We start from the raw sequence: 22978 nt of genomic DNA, 5'->3' as shown, positions 1-22978 counted from the left end.
GATTTACAGTAACAGACTTAAATGTAAATAATTTCACAAACGGAGACTGAACTGAGAAAAGAAACAAACGGTCCCGATTAGACTTATGAGGGTTATTTCTCCAGAGCTGTGTACCAGTGGAAATCAATGTTACGGGGGTGATATTTCTTCATTTAACAGAGACATATTAACCATACCAATTGATTTCATGAATAAAAACTAGTTCCAAATATATCCTTGGCCTGCAGTGAAAGAATTAGACATACTTGCACCATTTGATAATCTACAACTACAAGCATTTTAAAATACATCACTCGCGTAACATGGAAACCAGAATATGTGACATGGATTTAAATACGAACATATAAGTAAAACAAGTCGCGTAAGGCGAAAATGCAACAAGGACTAGGTGGCCGAGTGGTAACGACTGGGTGGCCGAGTGGTAACGCACTTGCGCTCGGAAGCGAGAGGTTGAGTGTTCGACCCTGGGTCAGGCCGCAATTTTCTCCCCCCTTTCCTAACCTAGGTGGTGGGTTCAAGTGCTAGTCTTTCGGATGAGACGAAAAAACGCACTGCATTTTTGCACAATGACCGTAGTCCGCCGCTTGTGCAAAACGGAGTGAAACTGACAAGCCTGTTCAGCGCTGTCGTGGTTTCGCTGTGCTGCATAGCACGCTTTTCTGTACCTCTCTTCGTTTTAACTTTCTGTGCGTGTTTTTAATCCAAACATATATCTATATGTTTTTGGAATCAGGAACCGACAAGGAATAAGACGAAATTGTTTTTGAATCGTTTAATAAAAAAATAATGTTAATTACAAGTTTCCGATTTTTAATGACCAAACTCACTCATTAGTTTTTAAGCCACCAAGCTGAAATGCAATACCAAACCCCGGCCTTCGTCGAAGATTGCTTTGCCAAAATTTCAATCAATTTGATTGAAAAATGAGGGTGTGACAGTGCCGCCTCAACTTTTACAAAAAGCCGGATATGACGTCATCAAAGGTATTTATCGAAAAAAGGAAAAAAACGTCCGGGGATATCATTCCCAGGAACTCTCATGTCAAATTTCATAAAGATCGGTCCAGTAGTTTAGTCTGAATCGCTCTACACACACACATGCACAGACACAGACACGCCACGACCCTCGTCTCGATTCCCCCTCTATGTTAAAACATTTAGTCAAAACTTGACTAAATGTAATGAGGACAAAAAGGGACACTTTGTTTTTGTTGAATGTCTGTATCCAACAGGAGCATCGATGAGAAAAGGAAAGAATACATACTAGTTGCCAGATCAAACAAAGTTTACCCCCCCCCCCCCCCCCCCCCAACCAGCCCAGCAAAACAAACCGTAGAACACTCTCACCTGTTGCCTGAGGAGGAGGTGGGGGAGGAGGGGGTGGCACTTCTTGCTCGTCCACCCTGGGCATGGGAGTGATCTGCTCGAACTGTTCCTTGGTTATCACGTTGACTGTCTTCGTGTCAGAAATCGGTCCATGCTGAAACATGCATGGAAACCGTGGCTTATCTTTACAAAACACAGTGTTCAGAAGAAAGACATATCATTCACAAAAAACACACTTTTGAGTTACACAATAAAACAAATGATGGACGGAAATAACAGTGTCAGGATTTCCAAGCCCTGTTCAAGAGTTGTGCCCAAAACAGTCATGAAAACAGGGACATGTGGTCGATCAATTAAAACCAGTAATCGCAGCGAATAACCGACGATGTGTACGTCATGCAGTGTCTGTTCGATATGATGCCCTTTTCTTTTGAAAATCTGCACATCGGAGCCAGAGATTTTTGAGCATGCCTTTCCCAAACTCACATGACCTCATCAAAACTAATGTGACCTCAAGCAAAAAAAACATGGCCTCAGACAAAACACATTGTAAGCGATCACTGCAAGCCAGTGATCATTGCAGAAACGAATTTGTATTTTCAATAACTATTCCACAACGCTTGGCAGTTATTTCGGAAAAACTTCTATTAGCCCAGTCTTGGGATGACAGCAGCAACATAGCGAGACGCTGTTGGCGACACTTAACCCAATGCCCCCTGACAAAAAAATGGCAGGCAGCCTTCTGAATCCTGAGCAAAGGGAAACAACTCCGCACAACATGCACACATACAAAACAAAACAATTCATATAAAATCATAGAGTACTCACATTTATGTAGAAGATGGCAGAATAACTCCAGAATACACTATAGTTTCATATGCAAGTATGTTCTGTTCACTTCCAATGTAATAAATGTTGTTAAAAAAAAAAAATCCAGCAAGTGTTCTTCAAAAACGTCCAACGTGTTGTGTAGATGTCAGCCTTCAGTCCTCATTTACACCAATATATGTTGAAAACTTGTGGAAATCACTTTACCAGAATGTCAGCAAAACATTTAGCAAGATTACTGATGTCACAGACACTTATTATCATTTTCTCTACCATTATTTTTGTTTATTTAGCGCAATAAACAAAATGTAGAAATGTTCATGTTTCTTTTTCTTGGCTGTTTCACATTTTACATGTCTTGAATCACAATAAAAGTATTAAAAAAGAAGAAAAAAACCAGTTTGTGTGACTTGAAGTTGTACTTGTACAATTACTTGGACCCACTGGCCAATTCCAGGTGAAACTTTTGGAAGCACAGGCCTTTGCAGAGGTTGACGTTGCAGGTCATGCAGCCAAACACAGTTTGTGTGGAATAATTCTTGGATGTGCGGATCTTCTGCTTCTCACACCAGTAGCAGTTCTTCTTTCTCAAAGCACACATGTGCTGGGAAATGTGGGAAGCTGGTTCAGTAGCACAAACACCAGCTTGGGAAACAGACTGCCTGGCGTCGTGCTTGCGGACGGCGTTACCTTGGCACAGAGTGCGTAGCACTTCGAGACGAAAGTCGATGTGTCGGGTTCCCTTTCTTGAGCGTTGTACAGGCTTGTTGGTGGCTTTCCAGATGAGAAAGGCATTGATCATGGCAGTCTGGAGAAGCCACCAGCACAAGTAGCGCCACCACCTCACAGACGGTCGTCCTACAGGGTAGTAGGAGCTCAGCTGGTCACCAAGGTCGACACCACCCATGTTGCCGTTGTAGTTCCCCACTGGCGCAGGAATCTTAATCTCCTTCTTCCCCCCTGGGGCTTTCCTCTGTTCTTTCACCATCTTTGGCTGGGAGTTGGTGGACAGAACAGCAACAGGACGCTTGTCTTTCCACAGGGTTGCCACCATGTTGCCACACTGCCGAAAGAGAATGTCGCCAGACTTCATTTTTTTGGCGACAGCACCGCTCAGATCTGTAGGCCAGTTCTTCCTGTTTATTCTGATTGTAGAACACATGTATGTTTCTCGCCTCTGTAGGTCTTCTGCCAATTGCACCGAGGAAAAGTAGTTATCAAAATAAAGGTGGTGACCTTTATCCAGGAACCGGGAAGACATCCTCAGAATGACGTGGTGTCCTAGACCGTACGGCATGGGCTCATGGACCTTTCCCAGGTAAGGGTCGAAGTCCAGCATGTATCCCGTCCTGGGGTCTGCCACACACCACACCTTGATGCCCCAAGGGTTTGGTTTGCCCTTGATGTACTGCTTGAAGCTCAGGCGACCGTTAAATTTCACCATGGCCTCATCGATGGAGATGTGTTTCCCTGGGTGGTAGTGGGCGTGGCTGCTGGTCCTCACTTGCTCCAGCAGAGTGCGCACCTTGAAGAGAGGGTCATACTCAGCGTCACCTTTAGCTGCTGCCTTAGAGTTGTCATTGAGGTGGAAATACTGGCTCAGCTTTTCATACCTGTTCTTTGATATGACATCTGCAATGGCTGCCACACGCAGAAGGGGGTCTGATGACCAGTACATGCTGGTCTCCGGAAGATGGTGAATACCAAACATGAACTGGACAAAAATGAAGATTTTGATTTCTTCAGGTGTTGTTTCTTTCCAGTACTTATCAACTCCCTTCTCTTGTTGTTTCTGAGTTGCATACAAGTTGGTTTGTTCTGCAACATCTGACCAAAACTTGTCAGGAATCAGCAGGGAGAAGTAGTCAAAAGGAGTTGCATCCACAGGCAAATCGTGTGACACGCCTACTTTTCCCTCATGAGTAAAGCCTTCGAACACAGTCTCCTCCTTGACCGTGCTGAGCTTATCCGACCACCGGACAGTTGTCTCGTCTCTCTGTTTCTTTGTCAGTCTCTTCTTTGTCTTGCGACATCGTTTCTTGGGACCAGTAGCAGCAGGCAAATCAGTTGCACTTCCACTACTGTCACTGCTCGACACTGGAGACACAGACGAAATCCCAGAAAAATCCTCCCGTAAGTCCTGTTGTCGAATAACAACACCGAGATCGATGTCAGACTCATCCCCTTTCACCTCTTCAAGTAGAAAACCTTCGAAAGGCGTGTCAGAATCGTCATCTGAGTTCCCCAAGATCGAACGCCATACTTCTAAACCTTCGTTCAACGCCATTTTGTCAGACAAAAAAATCTCAAACTTTGAAAATTCACAGCTAACACACTATCGCATCGATTCAAACTCTGCAAACGCTAGAATGAAGCAGCCGGAAGGAAGTGCATTAATCACATCCGGTCGCAAGGCCTTATGGGTAAGGCTCAAAGCGAAAGTGAAAGTAAGTGACCTAGTGTTTAGCGGGCCATGCCGGGCGTTTCAGGGATTTCATAGGGCACTTCCGGCGGGCCATGCCGGGCGGTTCAGGGGGCATTGGGTTAACTTAAACTTCTAATGACAGGCACTACTGAAGGCATTTCACAAGCAAGACAGCCACCAACAGACACCATTCTCAAAGCTGCCGCTGACCCCACCCGACCCCTCTCGGCCTGCGCTCTCACTCACCATCAAATCGTCGTCTTTCCACAAGTCTTGCTCATAGTATATGAGGCCGTCGTTGATGACCTTGAACATGTCAGAGGAAACCCTGGCGCGTTTCTGGTGATCGCCTGTCCTGTCTCCACCGGGGTGTTTGCGCAGATAGGGCGGTGTCTGGGTAATGAGCAGCAGTTTATCCACGTCCTGGTCATCCAGATCGTCGTCAGATTCATCAGACCTGTCAAGACAATTAGTTAGATTCCACCTCTTTTCACAAACACTAGTCCCTAAAAAAATTAAAATGTATTTAAAAAATTGGCATGGTCTTGACCTGAGGAAGTGCTGTCAAATATTGAAAGAAGAGCGACCGTTTGAGATTCTCTGAGTGTTACCCTAAATTGGGTTATTGCCAACAACTTTGTACTGTGCATAAGAAAGGGGAGGATGGTTGTATCCTATGTGAAAACCTGGACTGATCTGGAATGGTGAACAGAAGGAGCGTGTCTTTACTGTAAGCACGGTTAGGGCCTCAAACACTCTCCTTAAGTCTAAACATTTTAATACACTTTTCCAACAAGAGATATCTTATGCTGAAAACTGAAAACAACCATTTTAGACACAGGCAACTACACGCCTTCACACACATTCAAACACACACGCACAGACAGACACCGACACACACAAGCACACAATATGCTTGGTTCTCCAGGAAATACAAATTGCTAGACCTGTACAACAAGGGAAAAGGGCAGAACCAGGATGGAGGCATCCACATACCAGTCGGTAAAATTGTTTCGACGTCCAAACTCCAGCTGCTCCAGCTCCTCGTCAAACATGAAGTCCAGCTCCTCCACCTGCTCCTCTCGCCTGCCCCCCTCCGCCTTCTGCACAGCACAACAAGAAACACGTTTTGCCCGAGATTCTTTCGGTTTCTTTTCTTTCTTTTTTTATCACAATCAAAGTCTGCAGTCAGATACAGTTAATGTCAGTATCAAAACCGCACACATGCAAGCATGTACACATACACTCACTCTCTACAGGGGAACCCCCCTTTTAACACTTTCGCGACGGGACACTGATAAATCAGTAACCGCGCTGACACGCCCATGGACGGGACGCGCATTTTTCAGTACCAGTCATACAAGGTACAAGACTCGTGATTGCTTCCCGGTTTTTGAAGATTGCAATAAATTGAGTTGTTTCCCTTGATACACGTGGTTTTCTCTTCCGGCTTGATCAAATTAGTGCAGATTTGCGTGGTGTTTTCGAACAAAAAAAATTAATCGAAGGCGAGCCTTGTCACGGGAGGAGATTCTCCGGATGTTGGATCTTGAGGATCCTGTAGATCATGATACATCGTGTCGTTTTAGCCTCAAGAAAGCGATAATAGCAGTGATATTGAGGAAGAAACAGTCCAGTTGTTGCTAGTACGAGTCGGCAAACTACACGTGGTAGGGGGTGATACTGCTAGACGAACATGTATCTCGGAATCGTGCAGGAGCTATGGGGGCGTGGCAGCACTGATAACAATGGATGGCTGGAGTCTTCAAATCCTTTTGGAATTGTTCATAGGTGTACAGTTGGTACTTTGTTGTGAAAATGTGACTTATATTCCATATGGATTACCTAGACATCATTTGGTGAGTGTTACAGTTTTGTTTCATTTGAGTCAGGATGCTGTGAGTGAATGCGTGATTTGCTTGTTTTTTTCTTTGTACTGTCTCCTTATTTCTGTGTACAATGTTAACAATATTTCAGCTAATTCATAGGTTTTACACCTTGTTTGGTTATAACATTATTTATAATACTTTCTGTTAAAAAATAACTTTAAAAAAAAACAGTGGAAAATAAAACACACACAAAAAAACGTTAAAAAACACAAATTATCCCCCTTTCACCCCCCTTTGCTAAAACAAATCGCGTGACAAACTTATAAATAGCACGACTGAACTGGGCATCCATTTTTGAATTAGTACACAAAATTTGGTGGTGATTGGACTTAATTCAAGCTTGCTAGACAGATTTCTTTACAGTTACTGATTTTTGGTAAGTTTCTTGGTGGCAAGCTTGGGCTGGCAGGACGTCAACGCCGTGGCAGTGCTAGTCACAATAGTGTTAAGGCCTCCACAAATCTCACAAAATCACACCTTAAAAATGAGTCTTAAAATGGGGGTAAATTGACAGAAGTTGTAAAAGGGATATCTGACAAAAAAAGAGTCTTAACTTGGTGGTCTTAAAAGGGGGGTTCCGCTGTATCACACACACACCAGACAAAGACGTTCCTCACCTTAACTTTCCCTTTGCCCTCTTTGGAGGCACGTTCACTCTCTTCCTTCTCCTTGGCGGCAGCCTTGCGGCGCCTGACTTCGTGCCACTCGCCGCTCAGCTCGGGGGCCGAGGACGATAGCAAGGAGGACGTGGCGTTCAGCTCCAGGCCAGCCAGAGAGTCGTCTTCCTTGTCACCGCTGGGTGCTCCCCCTTTGGAGGATTCTTTCTGATTGGTTGCAACATCTCCTTGGTTGTCATGCTCATGTCCCGCTGCAACATGGACAAAATTTATCCAGAATTAGTTTTTTACACCAGTATCAATTGAGTATGACTGCAAGAAATGGTGGTTGGGAGGGGGGGGGGGGGGGGGGGGGAGAGGGACATGCACATAAAAGCGAGTGAGTGCGCACATGCACACCTACACTACACAGAAGCTCATGTGGGAGTTTCAGCCAATGAACACTAAAGAAAAGAAAAGAAATATATTTCGTAACTTCAAGAATTTGCAGCAGACGTACCATATAGTGCAGAGGTACCCGAGAGGATGTAGTTGTTTTAGACTTTATACACGTTTATAAATCAAATCAAACGCCAATAACTTTTATGCTATTTTGTAGAATAAATTCTTGTACTTCTTGTTCTAAACTTATTATTTCAAACATGAAAACTTGACATAATAATGTCAGTCTGATCAGATTTTATCCCCCAAAATAGAAAGTAGACAACATAAAAAAGTCAGTCAGCTGATGGCAGGCAATGAGTTTTTGATCAAGCGAGCTATTCTGGGAACAAGAAAACAGCGTACCTGGCAGTGTGTAGCGCTGACCGGGAATGAAGACGGGCACGTCTGCACGGAGACTGGAGTGGACGGCCACAGGGGGAACTTGAGGGATGCCCTCCTCTGCTGGGGGCAGCGGCCACTGCTCAGGGTTGTGCAGTCGGCGTACTCGCAGCAAGTCTGGCGAGTTCTCCAGCTCCTTGCTCGCCTTGATCGCCTGCACACCAATGTCCTTACTTTATTCACATGCTTATGGCAACTCTTGAGAAAGAGAGAGAGAGAGGTGGGGGGGTGAGAGAGAGAGGGGGAGGGGGGGGCGGGGGTGAGAGATGAAGGGGGAAAGAGAGGTGGAGTGACAGAGAGAGGGGTGGAGTGAGAGAGAGGGGTGGAGTGAGATTGGAGAGAAGGGTGGAGTGATAGAGACAGAGAGCCAGACACAGAGAGTGGGGGATTGAGAGATGGAGGGGGGAGTGAGAGGGAGAGGGGGGGGTAGTGAGAGATAGACAGGGGGAGAGAGGGATAGACGGGGGGGGGAGAGACAGAGGGGGTGGAAGGAGAGAGGGGGGTGAGAACTAGACAGAGAGAGACAGAGGGAGGTGGAGAGAGAGAGAGAGAGGGGGAGGGAGAGAGAGAGAGAGGGGGGGGGGGGAGGGAGAGAGAGAGAGAGAGAGAGAGAGAGAGAGAGAGGGAGGGAGGGAGGGAGAGAGGGAGGGAGGGAGAGAGGGAGGGAGGGAGAGAGAGGGAGAGAGAGGGAGAGAGATATACACTAGATGTTGCACCCAGTCCATGGCACCATCACAGAGTGCACTAGATCATGATCGTCAATGAGCTCAAGCAAACTAATACTTCATCCATGTGCCTTGTTTCCAATATTACTACTGGAGACCAAATTTGCAAAAACAAACAAAAACAATTATTACAAATGTTGGTTGTGCTGTTTTGAACAGCAAATCAAATAATGTTGGGAACTTTTCCTGCCCTAATACTGAATGATAGGTATTGTGCATACAACCATTCGAATTATTGTTGGTGCTGTTAAAGGCACTTCACACGAAAAATTGTATACAGAATCTGGCTTTATACCACTTATAGAGCGAAGACGCCGTCACAAATTAATGTTATATTATAAAATGGTCCACGGCAATGTACCAAATTACCTCAACGTTTTATTGCCACCTCTTGTTTCTGACCTAAATCCCTACCACCACAGACACCCACTAGAGCGTAAGACTCCCCAGTGTAAATCAGATTTGTACAAGTCATCTTTTATTCCTTCTGCAACTAGTCTCTGGAATAAGTTGCCTGAAAATATACAACAATGTGATTCTGTTGGTCTGTTCAAGCGACATTTCACAGCTTTTGATATTTCAATTCCACCATATTACTATTCCCCAAATCGCAAAACTGAAGTTTTGCATTGCAGGTTAAGACTTGGAATGAGTGATTTACAATATGATATGTTTAATCGCCACCTAGTAAACAACCCGGAATGTTCTTGTGGTTATTTTGCTGAAACTGTTCATCACTATTTGCTATCATGTCCCCTGTTTAATGATGCAAGAACCGCAACAATCGGTACATTAGCTCCAGAATTTGTTAATATTGACACACTCCTGACAGGTGATTCAAACATTTCCATGTTTGAAAATAGTGCTATTTTTGTTGTTGTCCAAAGCTATATTGAGAAATCAAACCGCTTTGGGACACCTTAGTTCGATGTTGGTGTGGGTTTTTCTAAATATATTACTTGGGGCCCATCTTTTTTTGTTGATATTTTGTTGTGTCTTTCGTTCTCGTTTTGTATTTGTTTTTGTTTTCGGTATTGACACAGATTGTGTTCGATAATTCAAACTAAGTTTTCCTTGCTGTTTTTCTCCTTTTCTCTTTTTTCCTTTTTTTTTTTTTGAATTTTTTTATTATTTTTTTAAAATTTTTATATATATATATGTATATTTTGTTTTTGTTTTTTTGTCTCATCTCTTTCAAACAAGAAGGGCAAAGCCCATACGACTCACATGCTTTACACATTTTTCCTACCAAAATACATGCAAGGTCAAGGTCATCCAAGGTCATGCAACACAAAGCTGTTAATATAAAATTTCTAAAGTAAATTTTGATTTGATTAATATACTTACCCCAATCACATATTGCATTTGACTACGTCTGAGATGCTAGGTACTGAAAACGCTTACCCATCTAACACAACAAGGGGAAGCAAACCCATCACCAAAAAGGCAAACGTAGCCATGGTAACGAGAGGGTATCCCGGGAGTTACCTCCCCTCTAGTGGATACCACGTCACTTCCTACCACAACACGTGGCAACTCATACGACTTGAAGAAAACTCAAACCATAAGCGGGGCAGGCGGGCGGGCCTACACTATGTGATTGGGGTAAGTATATTAATCAAATCAAAATTTACTTTAGAAATTTTATATTAAATTACATATTCTTACTCCCAATCACATATTGCAGATAACATCAACAAGGCGGTGGGAAAGAAAAAAATTCAACTCCCATTAGAAACCCTGCCAGAAACTGGCCCACTGCCCAAAAAGGCATGAAGGGCCCGGTGGGAAAGAAAAATTCTAACCCCCTCTAACACCCTTACCAGGAACTGGCCCCCTGCCAACAAGCCAGAAAGGGGCCAGAGAAAATCCTGAAAGACAGCCAGGATGTCGCTTAGACCAAACTTGCTAAAGACACCTTCAGAAAGCTGTGCCTAACCCTTCCTCCCCGGACCGTAAAGAAGGAGGCCCAGGGAGGAAGAAGAGCCCTGGATTACATTAACCCGAGCCGAGAGGAGGGGAAGACAATCTGACCCCCCCCCCCCCCCCCCTTCTTGTTGGAGGGCTATGCCAAAGCCCGACAACAACTGAGCGAAATAGGTCAGCTCCAGAGAAGAGTGACCAAACTCCGCGCAAAAAGAAAGAGAAAGACCTGAGTACAACGTACCAGAGTCCGACCCGATGATAAGAAACTCAAAAAGAGCATAAGCGTTCCGAAAGTTCCAAGAACGTGAAGAAACGCTCACCCCCCCTAAGCACACTGTCTGCTACTCTGTGTTAGAGTACAAACTAACCAAGAAACGATCAAGGTACTCTTAGGAAGTGACACAAGAAAACAACAGGAAAAACCCTGACTGCGATCTTTTGACATCGTCACCCCTAAAGCATGCTAAAGAAGGGTGCCGTAAACGGCAGACCTGCTGCTCTCAAAAGAGATGGTAACCCGAAATCCTCTATCCGTTCGTGCCAAAGCAGGGAAGGATAGTACGAGGAAGCCGATACTTGCAACAAGCATAAGCACCCGAAAGTGCGGGAGTCACAGAGGGCAAAAGTCTAGAGTGACCAGTAACCATGACCAAAATGGCCCCCCAAGCCATAGAGCTCGCAGTTCAGTCCGCTTGTAGGTAATTGCAACCGAATCAAGAACCCAAAGCCGAAAACACGACTGGTAAGCATACCAGACAAAGCGTGAAGCCGACCAGCCAAAAGACTCCCGAGACAAAGAGTTCTCAGGAAAAAACTGGAAATTATATCCCAGATCAAATCAAGAGCCCTCCTGGGTTTGAGCGAAAGGCCCGAAAAGCCTGTCCACGTCTGAAAGACTGAGGGACAAACACTGAGCCAACGGGCCAACACCATAAACATAGTAGCCTGTGATAGAAGGGTGACTGTAGCAAGAAACCCGACCGAACGGAAGTCGTACTGACTCACCTCAGAAAGAGGATGCAGAAAGCCTAGAAATCTACCGACACAGGCGCCGGAAATGCCATAGCTACCTGTGAAATGCACAGGTCAAGACTAAAAGCCATAATGTCCGTAGGACAGCCATAATTCCGAAGTACCCGCCGTACGCAGGTAAACGAAAGAAAATAGGAACATTAGCCAGCTCCCCCCTTCCAGAAGGAGAGGACTGGCCAAAACTGAGAGAGAAGGTAAGCCACAAAGGATGACTCCGCTGACCTACATTGCCAAAGACAACGCCCCCTCAGAAAACTGGATGTAACCTCCGAGGCCAACTCAAGAACAGCTTAAGTTAGGACGAAACACCAGAACAAGTCTGATCGCCGAGAAAGGCAGAGTCGGACCCAGCGACAGACAATAATGACCACAAAGGTCAATCTTTGTTCTAAAACCCTGACGTAACTGAGACGCCGGTAAGAGAACCACCTCTCCGGCCAGCCGGAAGTGCGACAGAAGCAGCAGCCCGTGGCTGAAACAACTGTTCGCCGCCTGAGGGCGGGCACACGTAACCCCGAAGGGCAGAGAAGCGAGGAACAAGCACCTGATCTCCGCTCACACTGCTGCGGAAAAAGAGTGGCCGAGCGAAAGAAAATGCCGAAGTCACATCCACCAGAGGCAGAAAAAAGTACACCGAATAACCGGAAAACCGGAAACGCGCGTACCAGAACATCATACCAGCTGATACCCTGACTGACAGCGAGTCAGAAACAGCCAAATGACGTCCAAGACGACGGAACGGAATGGACAGAAGCCCCTCCCACCGGAAAGGTGACGAGACAACTACCCCGGCCGAGGAGCTGGAACGCCCGAAAGCGGCAGCCGTTCCTTTCTCCCAGAAAGCAACCGGAAAGAAGAGGAACAGTATATCCAGCCACAGCCAGAAATGCGACCGACCAAGTCGCAGCATGCGAAAACTAAGGCTGCTGAGACTGAGACCGGAAGCTGAAAAGCCCGGAAGCCAGTCTCCGGTCAACCCCAGCACAGCCACAGAGTGACCATGTGGTGAGAGACTTAATATTCCCAAAAGGAAGGTACCGGGAAGTAACGTCCGCCACAGCTGCAAGAATAGCCTTGAGCCTTGACGAAAATCCCGACCATGTCCCTTCGCTGACCACCAACTGAACCTCAGAGTGGACTAAAAAGGACAAAGACCGAAGCCATAAACCCAGCGGTGGGAGGAAGAACGGAATACCCGGAAACCGGAAAACCGTAACCCAGAAAAGGACCTCACTCATCCCTTGACCATGAGGCAAAGGGTAAGTAGACCACCCCTCCGACCGCAGGCCCGGGCAAGAGGCCGTGCAACGCCCTCCGGGCGAAGCACCGACTGCCCTGACCAAAGCACAGAGTGCTGAAAGCCGACTGCTATTGTTCCCTCTCTGACGTTCCACCGGAAGTGACAGAGAGAGGAACAGCATACCCGACCGAAGCCGGAAACGCCGCCGCCGAAACCACAGAAAGCGGAAACAAAGGCTGCGTAGGCTGAGGCAGGAAGCCCTAAAGCCAGGAGGCCAGTCTGCGGCCCATCCTACCACCAACGACGGGGCGTACAAGTGAAGGAGGGCCTATCGCCAGACACTGTTGCCTTCTCCCTGCCATCCAAAGGAATTGCCAAGAAGAAGAACAGCAAACCCGGCCGAAGCCGGCTAGCAGCCGACGTAACCGTCACAACGGAAACGAAGACTGCAGAGGCTGAGGCCAAAGCCAGAAAGCCCGAAGGCCAGTGTGTGGTCCACCCAAAACCGAGCGTCAAAGCGAACCTGTGTAGGTGGACCTACGCTTTCAGTCAAAACCGAAAACGCAGCCGCCGAGACCGCCACCGCGGAAACGAAGACTGCATAGACTGAGGCCGGAAGCCATAAAGCCCGAAGGCCAGTCTGCGATCCCCCGTACACCGCCGCTACCGCGTACGTGTGTAGGTGGACCTATACTTCCGGCCGAAACCGGAACCGTTTATCCCGGCCGAAACCGGAAACGGCCGCAGCTACCAGTCAACAAAGTCCGAACCTGCAACAGGAGTTCTTGTTAACTGGCCGCAAACCACCCAAAAACGCAGCCACCGAAACCGCCACCGCGGAAACAAAGACTGCAAAGACTGAGGCTGGAAGCCATCATGCCCGGAGGCCAGTCTACGGTCCCGCCATACACGGCAGCTGCAGCGTACGTGTGTAGGTGGACCTATAATTCCGGCCGAAACCGAAAACGCAGCCGCCGGAACCACAAGAGCGGAAACGACGACTGCATAGACTGAGGCCGGAAGCCATAAAGCCCGGAGGCCAGTCTGCGGTCCCTCCTACACCGCAGCAGAAGCATACGTGTGTAGGTGGACATATATTTCCAGTAAAAAACCGGAAATGCAGCCGCCGAAACCGCCACAGCGGAAACGAAGACTGCATAGACTGAAGCCGGAAGCCATAAAGCCCGGAGGCCAGTCTGTGGTTCCCCCTTCCCCGCCACATAAGCGTACGTGTGTAGGAGGACCTATATTCCCAGTAAACACCGGGAACGCAGCCGCTGAAACCACCACAGCGGAAACGGAGACTGCATAGACTGAGGCCAGAAGCCATGAAGCCCGGAGGCCAGTCTGCGGTACCTCCTACCACGTCGCTACAGCGTACGTGTGTAGGTGGACCCATGCTTCCGGCCGAAACCGGAAACGCAGCCGCCGAAACCGCCGACAGCGGAAACAAAGACTGCATAGACTGAGGCCGGAAGCCAAAAAAACCCGAAGGCCAGTCTATCCCGGCCGAAACCGGAAACGGCCGCCGCTGCCAGCCAACAAGTTCCGCGGTCCTGAGACAGGCGGAAATGTCGGCCGGCGGCAAGCCACCGCTGTGTTTATCCCGGCCGAAACCGGGAAGGGTCGCCGCTGCCAGTCAACAAGTTCCGCGGTCCTGAGACAGGCGGAAATGTCGGCCGGCGGCAAGCCACCGCTGTGTTTATCCCGGCCGAAACCGGGAAGGGTCGCCGCTGCCAGTCAACAGTTGCGCGGTCCTGAGACAGGCGAACGTGCCAACTGACAGCAAACCACCCCTGCTGGTCAACCAACCCAAGCCTCGTAAGGTGGTGCCGGCCGACCAGCAGAGTGCAGGTAGTGACTCTGCCCATGTGAGCTGTTTCCCAGCAGGGAATGTCCCGTCGCCTCACCAGGGCAGTCGGACCAGCTCTACTTACTTGAGAGTCCACCTGAGGAGGCGGAAACCGCTGAGGCAGGAACCTGAAATCCGGAAACCGGAAGGCACGACCAGGTAAGCAAGTGACAGCACATCCCCCACCGCAGAACGGAAGGGCGGCACTGCCGGAAACAACAGAGCGCTGCATAACCTCGTACACTATCAGCGGACCGCTGGAACGAGGGACTGAAACAAAGCGGACACACACTCCCCCTGCTCCAACCAGAGCAAAGGAGGGAACAATAGTAACGCTAGAACACACAGAACTAGCACTATACCAAGAGTAGCGGCCTACGACCGAACTCGGAAGATTCTCTCCGTTTATCGGGGTCAGCCCAGCTGACCAACAAACAAACGAACAACACGAAAAATTACTGACAAACACAAGTTTGTTTGTTTATTTGTTGCTTAACGTCCAGCCGACTACGCAGAGCCATATCAGGACGAGGAAGGGGGGGATGAAGGGGGCCACTTGTCAAGCGATTCCTGTTTACAAATGCACTAACCCATTACTTGTGTCCCAGCAGGCTTTAGTAAAACTAAATTAATACCTACTGGAAGATTACCAGTTTCCAGTATGTTAAAATAGGCTTAACCTATCTACTGCTGGACTTACATCAGAACACTAACAGATTAAACTATACATGAATCGCGAGACAAGCGGCAAGAGAAGAGATTTTTGGAAAAAATACAGGTGAATGAGCAAGAAGGCAGAAAAAAGAAAAGAATTCATGAAGAAAAAGAGAGCATGACAGGAAAGAGGAACCAAAAATCTACCTAACAGCAAACTAGAAAGCTCCTGCGGTTCCAAAAACAGGAGGGGCCTTTAATTTCATAACCGCAGTGCCCCACTGCGGGGGACAAACACAAGTCCGAACGGACAGAAAGCTCAGTAACACACAATGTTTAAAGAACCACAAACACCACGCTTGCAAACTACTAGAGTAGACAAGCGGAGGCTAACACACCAAAATGTCACAGTCAACACACTGACCAGAATACAAAATGGCGAAAACGCACAAAGTCACTGACAAACATGTCCCAAAGGACGAAAACGTCAGTAACTAAACATAGCAAAAACGTTGGTAGAAACAAACAAGAACGGGCTCACCAAAAGAAGCCCGCACGGGTGAAAGACGAGTAACGTGGCCGGCCTGTGAGGAACTCACACCTGGCAGCCACGGAGCGAAAATTTCAACAACCTCTCTCATGAGACGCTGAAAATCGTATGGGTTGCCACGTGTTGTGGTAGGAAGTGACGTGGTATCCACTAGAGGGGAGGTAACTCCCGGGATACCCTCTCGTTACCATGGCTACGTTTGCCTTTTTGGTGATGGGTTTGCTTCCCCTTGTTGTGTTAGATGGGTAAGCGTTTTCAGTACCTAGCATCTCAGACGTAGTCAAATGCAATATGTGATTGGGAGTAAGAATATGTAATTTAATTCAAGACATAGGAAGTACAATGGTGCTTATTGGCTCTTTCTACCATGAGATATGGTCACTTTTAGTGGTTCACTACCTTATTTTGGTCACATTTCATAAGGGTCAAAGTGACCTTGACCTTGATCATATGTGACCAAATGTGTCTCATGATGAAAGCATAACATGTGCCCCACATAATTTTTAAGTTTGAAACAGTTATCTTCCATAGTTCAGGGTCAAGGTCACTTCAAAATATGTATACAATCCAACTTTGAAGAGCTCCTGTGGCCTTGACCTTGAAGCAAGGTAAACCAAACTGGTATCAAAAGGTGGGGCTTACTTTGCCCTATATATCATATATAGGTGAGGTATTGAATCTCAAAAACTTCAGAGAAAATGGGAAAAATGTGAAAAATAGCTGTTTTTTAGGCAACATTTATGGCCCCTGCGACCTTGACCTTGAAGCAAGGTCAAGATGCTATGTATGTTTTTTGGGGCCTTGTCATCATACACCATCTTGCCAAATTTGGTACTGATAGACTGAATAGTGTCCAAGAAATATCCAACGTTAAAGTTTTCCGGACGTCCGGACGGACGGACGGACGGACGACTCGGGTGAGTACATAGACTTACTTTTGCTTCGCATGTGAGTCAAAAATGTGTCGCATTGATCATAATCCGCCATGAAATTTCAGGAATGTTTATGTGAGCACTTACCATAAGTTTTAAACTTGTTGTGCTCCTTCTTAATGATTTTGTTATATTATCATGTGTCTGTTTATGAATAAAATACTGTTTAAAGGAACCTAGGAATGTTCAAAGAAGCATGACATTATCATGAGATAAATTATCGTCTACAAAATAGGTCATCAGGCAAGTGTATGCTAATCTTTCGGTTTTGCCATGTGCGTATCCAAGCAGGCCAACTTCAACAATGCATGAATTCCCTAATGAGCCTTTATTAAGTTCTCAGTTTTTAATGCCCTTTCAACCTATTTGACTCTGCAGGACCGTCTGATGAGTAAAACAAAAACTGACCTCTATTATAACTTGCACGCTCATGGTCAAGTTCTTGACGCGGTTGAAGGTGGATATCAAGCTGATAGGAATCCAGCCGTCAGGCGTCATCCTCCTCCGCAGAAAGAAATCTCTCGCCAAGTTCTCATCGCTGAAGTAATACTCACTGCAGACAAATCAGCACAAGAAATTCAATACGGACATTGTCATCGCTTAAATGATACAACTTTAAGAAAACATATATTAATCTCTCGCTAAGTTTTGAACTGATGAAGTGATAGTCGCTGCAAAAAAAGTTAGCGCAATATTTTCCATTACAACATGTTTTCATGGCAAAAATGAGATAACTTCTTGAACGAATTTTCAACCGATGAAGTAAGACTCACTGTAACAAAAGGAGAGAAAAAAAGTCTGAACAAATACTGTACATTAACTGTGTATCAATTTCTCTGATCAATAAATGCTGCAAGTTGTACCACTTGCATGTACTGCACATGAACATATCTAGAGAATAAATCTCACAGCTGCACTCATTGCATATCAAAGTGTGATCCCATCAGACTCATTAAATCAGTTTATCATTTTGCCCTCATGGATATTAGGCAAAAAGTTAACATCACTTGGGATCTCACTTTGCTCAAATTGGTTCTTTTTTCCTACCAACCTCTTTTTAATATCTCATCATCTCACATCGTGTTATAGTTGATAATTGTGTCACAAAAACATGCTGTAGGACATACCAACATAAATGCAGAAAACCAAACTATGAGAAGATCAGAAACAAGCGAGGCCTAAGATCCAATGCCAAATAGAAGTGTTATTATATACCATAAGTGTTCAATGCATGGTTTTAATTTTTTTATGTTTCAAAAACAGAATATTTATCCCTCCATCATGCATCCCTAACGTGCTGTTCACATGACAGACTTCCAACCAATTTTCCATCAACTTTAGTTGGTTTGAAGTCGCTGAGACTAAGTCAGCGAAAATTTTGGTATGTAAACTGAATGGTCTTGGCAATTTAGTTCAGATTTAGTAGCGACTTGAAATCTCTGCTCGATTCCTCAGTGATTTACAAGAGACTTGCTGCAGACTTTTACTATTGCCCTTCCTGATTCAGTTAGGTCTTGCCAAAAACAAGAAAGTTTTAAGAAAGAGAAAGTGCTCTGCATTGTATTCAGATACAGCAGAGTTGGTTCACAGTGATCCCATCAGCCTCATTAAATCAGTTTATTTTGCCCTCACAGAAATCAGGCAGAAAGTTTTAACATCATCTGGGACCTCTGAATATCAATAATTTTTAGCCTTGCTCTTTGCTATCAGGTATTTTCAATCTTGTTTCTGTCGCTCTTTTATTCCCTGTTAAAAACAAAAAAAGCATAAAAGCTAAAAAAACATTTTTAGGTTAGGGACAATGCGCAGCATGGTAAATGTACAACACTACACGTTCAGAATGCACTAGTCTTTGCTTGTTTACTCTTCTCTTTTCAAACATATTCTCTTTTCAAACATATTCTCTTTTTCAAACATATTCTCTTTTCAAACATATTCTCCTTTCAAACATATTCTCTTTTCAAACATATTCTCTTTTCAAACATATTCTCTTTTTCAAACTTTCTATTTTGTTTTAGGAGCTTTTCTTTGATTTTCAATCGACTTGGTTCTGACAAAAATCCTCAGCTTTTCTGTGAAGTTTTAAAACAGAGAAACTGCTCCGCATTGTAGTCGGATATAGCAGAGTTGGCTCATACTCATAGTGATCCCATCAGCCTCATTAAATCAGTTTATTTAGCCCTCACAGAAATCAGGCAGAAAGCGTTAACATCATCTGGGACCTCAGAATATCCATAATTGTTTGCCTTTCTCTGTGCTAACCGTGTGTTTACAATCTTCTTTTTGCTGCTCTATTTTCCCTGTTGAAAAAAAAGCTGAAAGTCTCCATCTTTCTTGGTGTGCTGATCTAATAGTGCATCAAAACAATCCTCGAGACAATTGCAGGCATGGTACTTGAGAAAAGTGATCATGTATTGTGTTCCTTCCTTGATGTATCCAATGTTTTCTTCATGATGTCCGTAAGTTGACACATCAGTAACCAGGTAACATTTTTCTTTTTCATCATTTCGGCAGAAAAATGCCTTCGTCCGTAAGTTATCTCCATCATAAGACTTGGTCTACTCCACATCCACTTTTCTCATCCATCATAAGACTTGGTCTACTCCACATCCACTTTTCTCATCTGTCTTTCCAATCCCATCCTTGTTGTAGAGAAACGGCTCTGCATTCTACTCAGATATAGCAGCAGTGTTGTTTTATAGTGATCCCATCAGCCTCATTAAATCAGTTTATTTTGCACTCACAAAAATCAGGCAGAAAGTTTTAACATCATCTGGGACCTCAGAATAAACGTAATTTGTAGCCTTTCTCTGTGCTTACCATGTGTTTACAAAAGTCACTAGACTTTATGGCGTACTGATCTAATAGTACACTGTAACAAACCTGGAGACACCCTCCAGTGCCCCCATCACTCTGTTCTCTTTCATATCATGTTATTGTGTTCCTTCCTTGTTTTATCCAATGTTTTCTTCATGATGTCTGTAAATTATCTCCATTTTAAGGCACTGGACTCCCTGAGATCAAATTTTCTCAGCTTGTCTTTCAAATCCCAACCTTGTCTTCTCACCCTCTCATTAAAATCCCATTTTCTCAGCTTTTCTATCACGTTTTAAAACAGATAAACGACTCTGCCTTCTTTTCAGACATATAGCAGTGTTGTTTTATAGTGATCCCATCAGCCTCATTAAATCAGTTTATTTTGCCCTCACAGAAATTAGGCAGAGCGTTTTAGCATCATCTGGGACCTCAAGAGTATCTATAATGTTTAGCCTTTCTCTATGCTACCAGATGTTTTCTATCTTGGTTCTGCCACTTTATTACATTGTATTCCCTGTTACAAAAAAAGAGCTAAAAGGTCTCCATCTGTCATGGCGTGCTGATTTAATAGTACATCAAAACAAACCTCTAGACAATTGCAGGCATGGTACTTGAGAAAAGTGATCATGTATTGTGTTCCTTCCTTGGTGTATCCAATGTTTTCTTCATGATGTCTGCAAGTTATCTCCATTTTAAGACTGTCTCTTTGAGATCCAATAGTCTCTTTTTTTTCTGTCAAGTTTTACAACAGAGAAACGGCTCTGCCTTCTTTTCAGATATACAGCAGAGTTGTTTTACAGTGATCCCATCAGCCTCATTAAATCAGTTTATTTTGCCCTCACAGAAATCAGGCAGAAAAGGTTAACATCATCTGGGACCTCAGAATATCTTTAATTTTTAGCCAGGTGTTTTCAATCTTCTTTCTGCAGCTCTTTCATTCCCTGTCCACAAAAAAAGCTGAATAGTCTCCATCTTTCATGGCGTTCTGATCTCATAGTACACCGAAACAAACCTGGAGACAATTGCAGGCATAGGATTGAGAAAAGTGATTAGGGAATACTGGGGTGCGTTCTGACAATGCGCTTCATTGCTTGTTTTCTCTTCTTTTATTCAAACATATTATTCTCTTTTTCATACTTTACATTTTGCTTAATGAGCTTTTCTTTGATTTCAAAGATGTTTTACCAAGAGAAAGAATTTGCTACATCAAACATGAAACACAAAACTAGTAAGACAAACTCACATCTGCTGCATGACAAATTTGCGAAGACTCTCCTCGGGCACACTGGGCTGAAAGTAGACGGTGCCCGCGGGGAAAAGAGCCGGTGGTTTGAAGAAGGGGGCAGCAGGGTCAAATCCTGCCAGTGCATCTCCAAGAACTCCGTCTGCACAGATGAAAATGACTTGCAATGAATGCATGCAAACTACTCAAACCCCATACAGCACACATAATGCTTCACATAATACCACACACATGCTATGTGTGCATTCTTGCAAGAAAGTATAGCAATCAGTGTTACTGGATTTATACTTCCCAGATCAGCTGCTAATTATCATGTTTGACTTTTGTTGTCTAGCACACAAAAAGATTGAAGTTTTGTACTGCACATATTACAAAAAATTACTGGCTAAATTGTTGAGGTTCAAGGCTACTAAAAATAGCTTTGAACACTTTTTTTAGGATGTCGCCAAGACTGCATCAGCAGTGTTGACATCTCATTCTGTGCAGCCTTTGTTATTTACAGCAATCGACCATCACATTTCACTTGACTTCAAGGCAAAACAAGTTTGGCAAATGAAACTTGCACATGTAGTGGAACCCCTTCTTGAAGACAAATTCAACACTTCCCCCATCTTAACACCTTGCTTTTCCATTTTTTTTTTCATAACCTCTGTAAATTTACTTCTATTTCGTGACTCCCTCCTTTTTTAAACTTGTTTTTTTCCCCCACAGATTTGTTTAGGTCCGACAAAGTGTACCACACAGAGACCCACTGCGAGAAAGTTGTTCTGCTCTTCATCACTAGACTTACCTCCTCTTCCACGCCCCCCTCCACCTCTCCCCCCTCTCCCTCGTCCTCTGCGCTGGCCACGGGGAGCAAAGCCTCCTCGAGGATTGCCGTCACTGCTGGAGCTGAGGGGACCCATGTTGTCTCGCCAGTTGGCCGAGTCTGACCCGATACCTTTGGAAGGAACAAAATGCATGACTCAATGCAATACAATACAACGCAATGCAAATCAATACAATGCAATCATGCATTATCGTAAAATTCTAAAAAATAAAAAATAAACAAGTCGCGTAAGGCAAAATTACTACATTTAGTCAAGCTACCAAACTCACAGTTAATGAAACTGAACGCACTGCATTTTTTCACCAAGTCATAACACCCCGCAACACTTATCCCGTGCAACACGAAGTGAAATTGACAATCCAGAATAGCGCGGTAGCGTATTGCGCTAAGTAGGAAATCGCGGTTTTCTGTATTCTTGTTAACTTTCTGAGCTTGTTTTAAATACAACATATATTTATATGTTTCTGGAATCAGGAAATGATAAAGAATAAGATGAAATCATTTTTGGATCGATTTCCTACTAATTAACCTATTTTCGTTAATTGTGATCACATTAAAGAGTAAACATAACATGTGTATATATTTTTAGATTCAGAATTTGATGAAGAATACGCTGCAATCAATTTTAAATCTGTTTGCGAAAATTTCATTTTAATGACAACTTTAATGAGCAAACTAATTAATTAATTTTTAAGCCTCAACGCTGAAATGCAATACCAAAGTCCGGGCTTCGTCGAAGATTACTTGACCAAAATTTCAACCAATTTGGTTCAAAAATGAGGGTTTGACAGTGCCGCCTCAAGTTTCACTTAACACCGGATATGACGTCATCGAACTCGAAGACATTTGCCTGCAAAAAGAAAAAATGGTCTGGGAACTCAGGAACTCTCATGTGAAGTTTCATGAAGATCGGTCCAGTAGTTTTCTCGGAACTGATCTATTCACACACACACACACACACACACACACACACACACACACACACACAACGACCCTCATCTCGATTCCCCCTCTATGTTAAAACATTTAGTCAAAACTTGACTAAATGTAAAAAGGAAGCATGAAAGCACGCTCCCTTGAATTATTATTTCTATTTTTCCTTTTCACAAAAATAGTGCAAAACCATGCAATCTGGTGTTATCTGAAGATCTCCAGAATGATCTCTGGAGTTGAGAAACTTAGATTAGTAGGCTATGTTAAAACTATATTCAGAGTGTTAGTGGTCAAGGTGGTACACACACCACGTGTTAAACTAACATTTGGATTCCATCA

At 44.6% G+C, this 22978-nt stretch overlaps 2 protein-coding genes and 5 non-coding genes across 14 annotated transcripts in view; all 7 read right to left on the bottom strand.

The window, feature by feature from the left end:
- LOC138968575 (la-related protein 1B-like) overlaps positions 1–22978 on the bottom strand; it is a 93518-nt gene that overhangs the window by 37793 nt on the left and 32747 nt on the right. For all 8 annotated transcript variants that reach the window (XM_070341156.1, XM_070341155.1, XM_070341157.1 and 5 more), the window contains 8 exons: positions 21668–21817; positions 20878–21019; positions 17226–17370; positions 7871–8060; positions 7085–7335; positions 5575–5681; positions 4825–5035; positions 1347–1479 (listed from right to left, as the gene is read on the bottom strand). In XM_070341156.1, the coding sequence (XP_070197257.1) occupies positions 1347–1479; positions 4825–5035; positions 5575–5681; positions 7085–7335; positions 7871–8060; positions 17226–17370; positions 20878–21019; positions 21668–21817 (1329 nt within the window). The remainder of the gene's footprint in view (positions 1–1346; positions 1480–4824; positions 5036–5574; positions 5682–7084; positions 7336–7870; positions 8061–17225; positions 17371–20877; positions 21020–21667; positions 21818–22978) is intronic.
- On the bottom strand, positions 2584–4440 carry LOC138969609 (piggyBac transposable element-derived protein 4-like). The gene has a single exon (XM_070342467.1). The coding sequence runs from the start codon at positions 4438–4440 to the stop codon at positions 2584–2586; it is 1857 nt and encodes a 618-aa protein (XP_070198568.1).
- On the bottom strand, positions 17758–17829 carry LOC138970057 (small nucleolar RNA SNORD57). Its single transcript, XR_011456838.1, has one exon. It is a non-coding gene; the product is annotated as a small nucleolar RNA SNORD57 (small nucleolar RNA).
- LOC138970052 (small nucleolar RNA SNORD57) lies at positions 18413–18483 on the bottom strand. The gene has a single exon (XR_011456833.1). It is a non-coding gene; the product is annotated as a small nucleolar RNA SNORD57 (small nucleolar RNA).
- On the bottom strand, positions 18967–19037 carry LOC138970055 (small nucleolar RNA SNORD57). The gene has a single exon (XR_011456836.1). It is a non-coding gene; the product is annotated as a small nucleolar RNA SNORD57 (small nucleolar RNA).
- Positions 19525–19595, bottom strand: LOC138970053 (small nucleolar RNA SNORD57). The gene has a single exon (XR_011456834.1). It is a non-coding gene; the product is annotated as a small nucleolar RNA SNORD57 (small nucleolar RNA).
- Positions 20440–20510, bottom strand: LOC138970054 (small nucleolar RNA SNORD57). Its single transcript, XR_011456835.1, has one exon. It is a non-coding gene; the product is annotated as a small nucleolar RNA SNORD57 (small nucleolar RNA).

The sequence above is a fragment of the Littorina saxatilis genome, linkage group LG6 (assembly GCF_037325665.1).
Source record: "Littorina saxatilis isolate snail1 linkage group LG6, US_GU_Lsax_2.0, whole genome shotgun sequence".
Classification (NCBI taxonomy): Eukaryota; Metazoa; Mollusca; class Gastropoda; order Littorinimorpha; family Littorinidae; genus Littorina; species Littorina saxatilis.
This window is presented reverse-complemented; position numbering and strand designations above follow the sequence as displayed.

What these genes read in the sequence shown, in the direction of transcription:
- LOC138969609 (XM_070342467.1), bottom strand. Translation starts at nt 4,440, where the DNA reads ATGGCGTTGAACGAAGGTTTAGAAGTATGGCGTTCGATCTTGGGGAAC.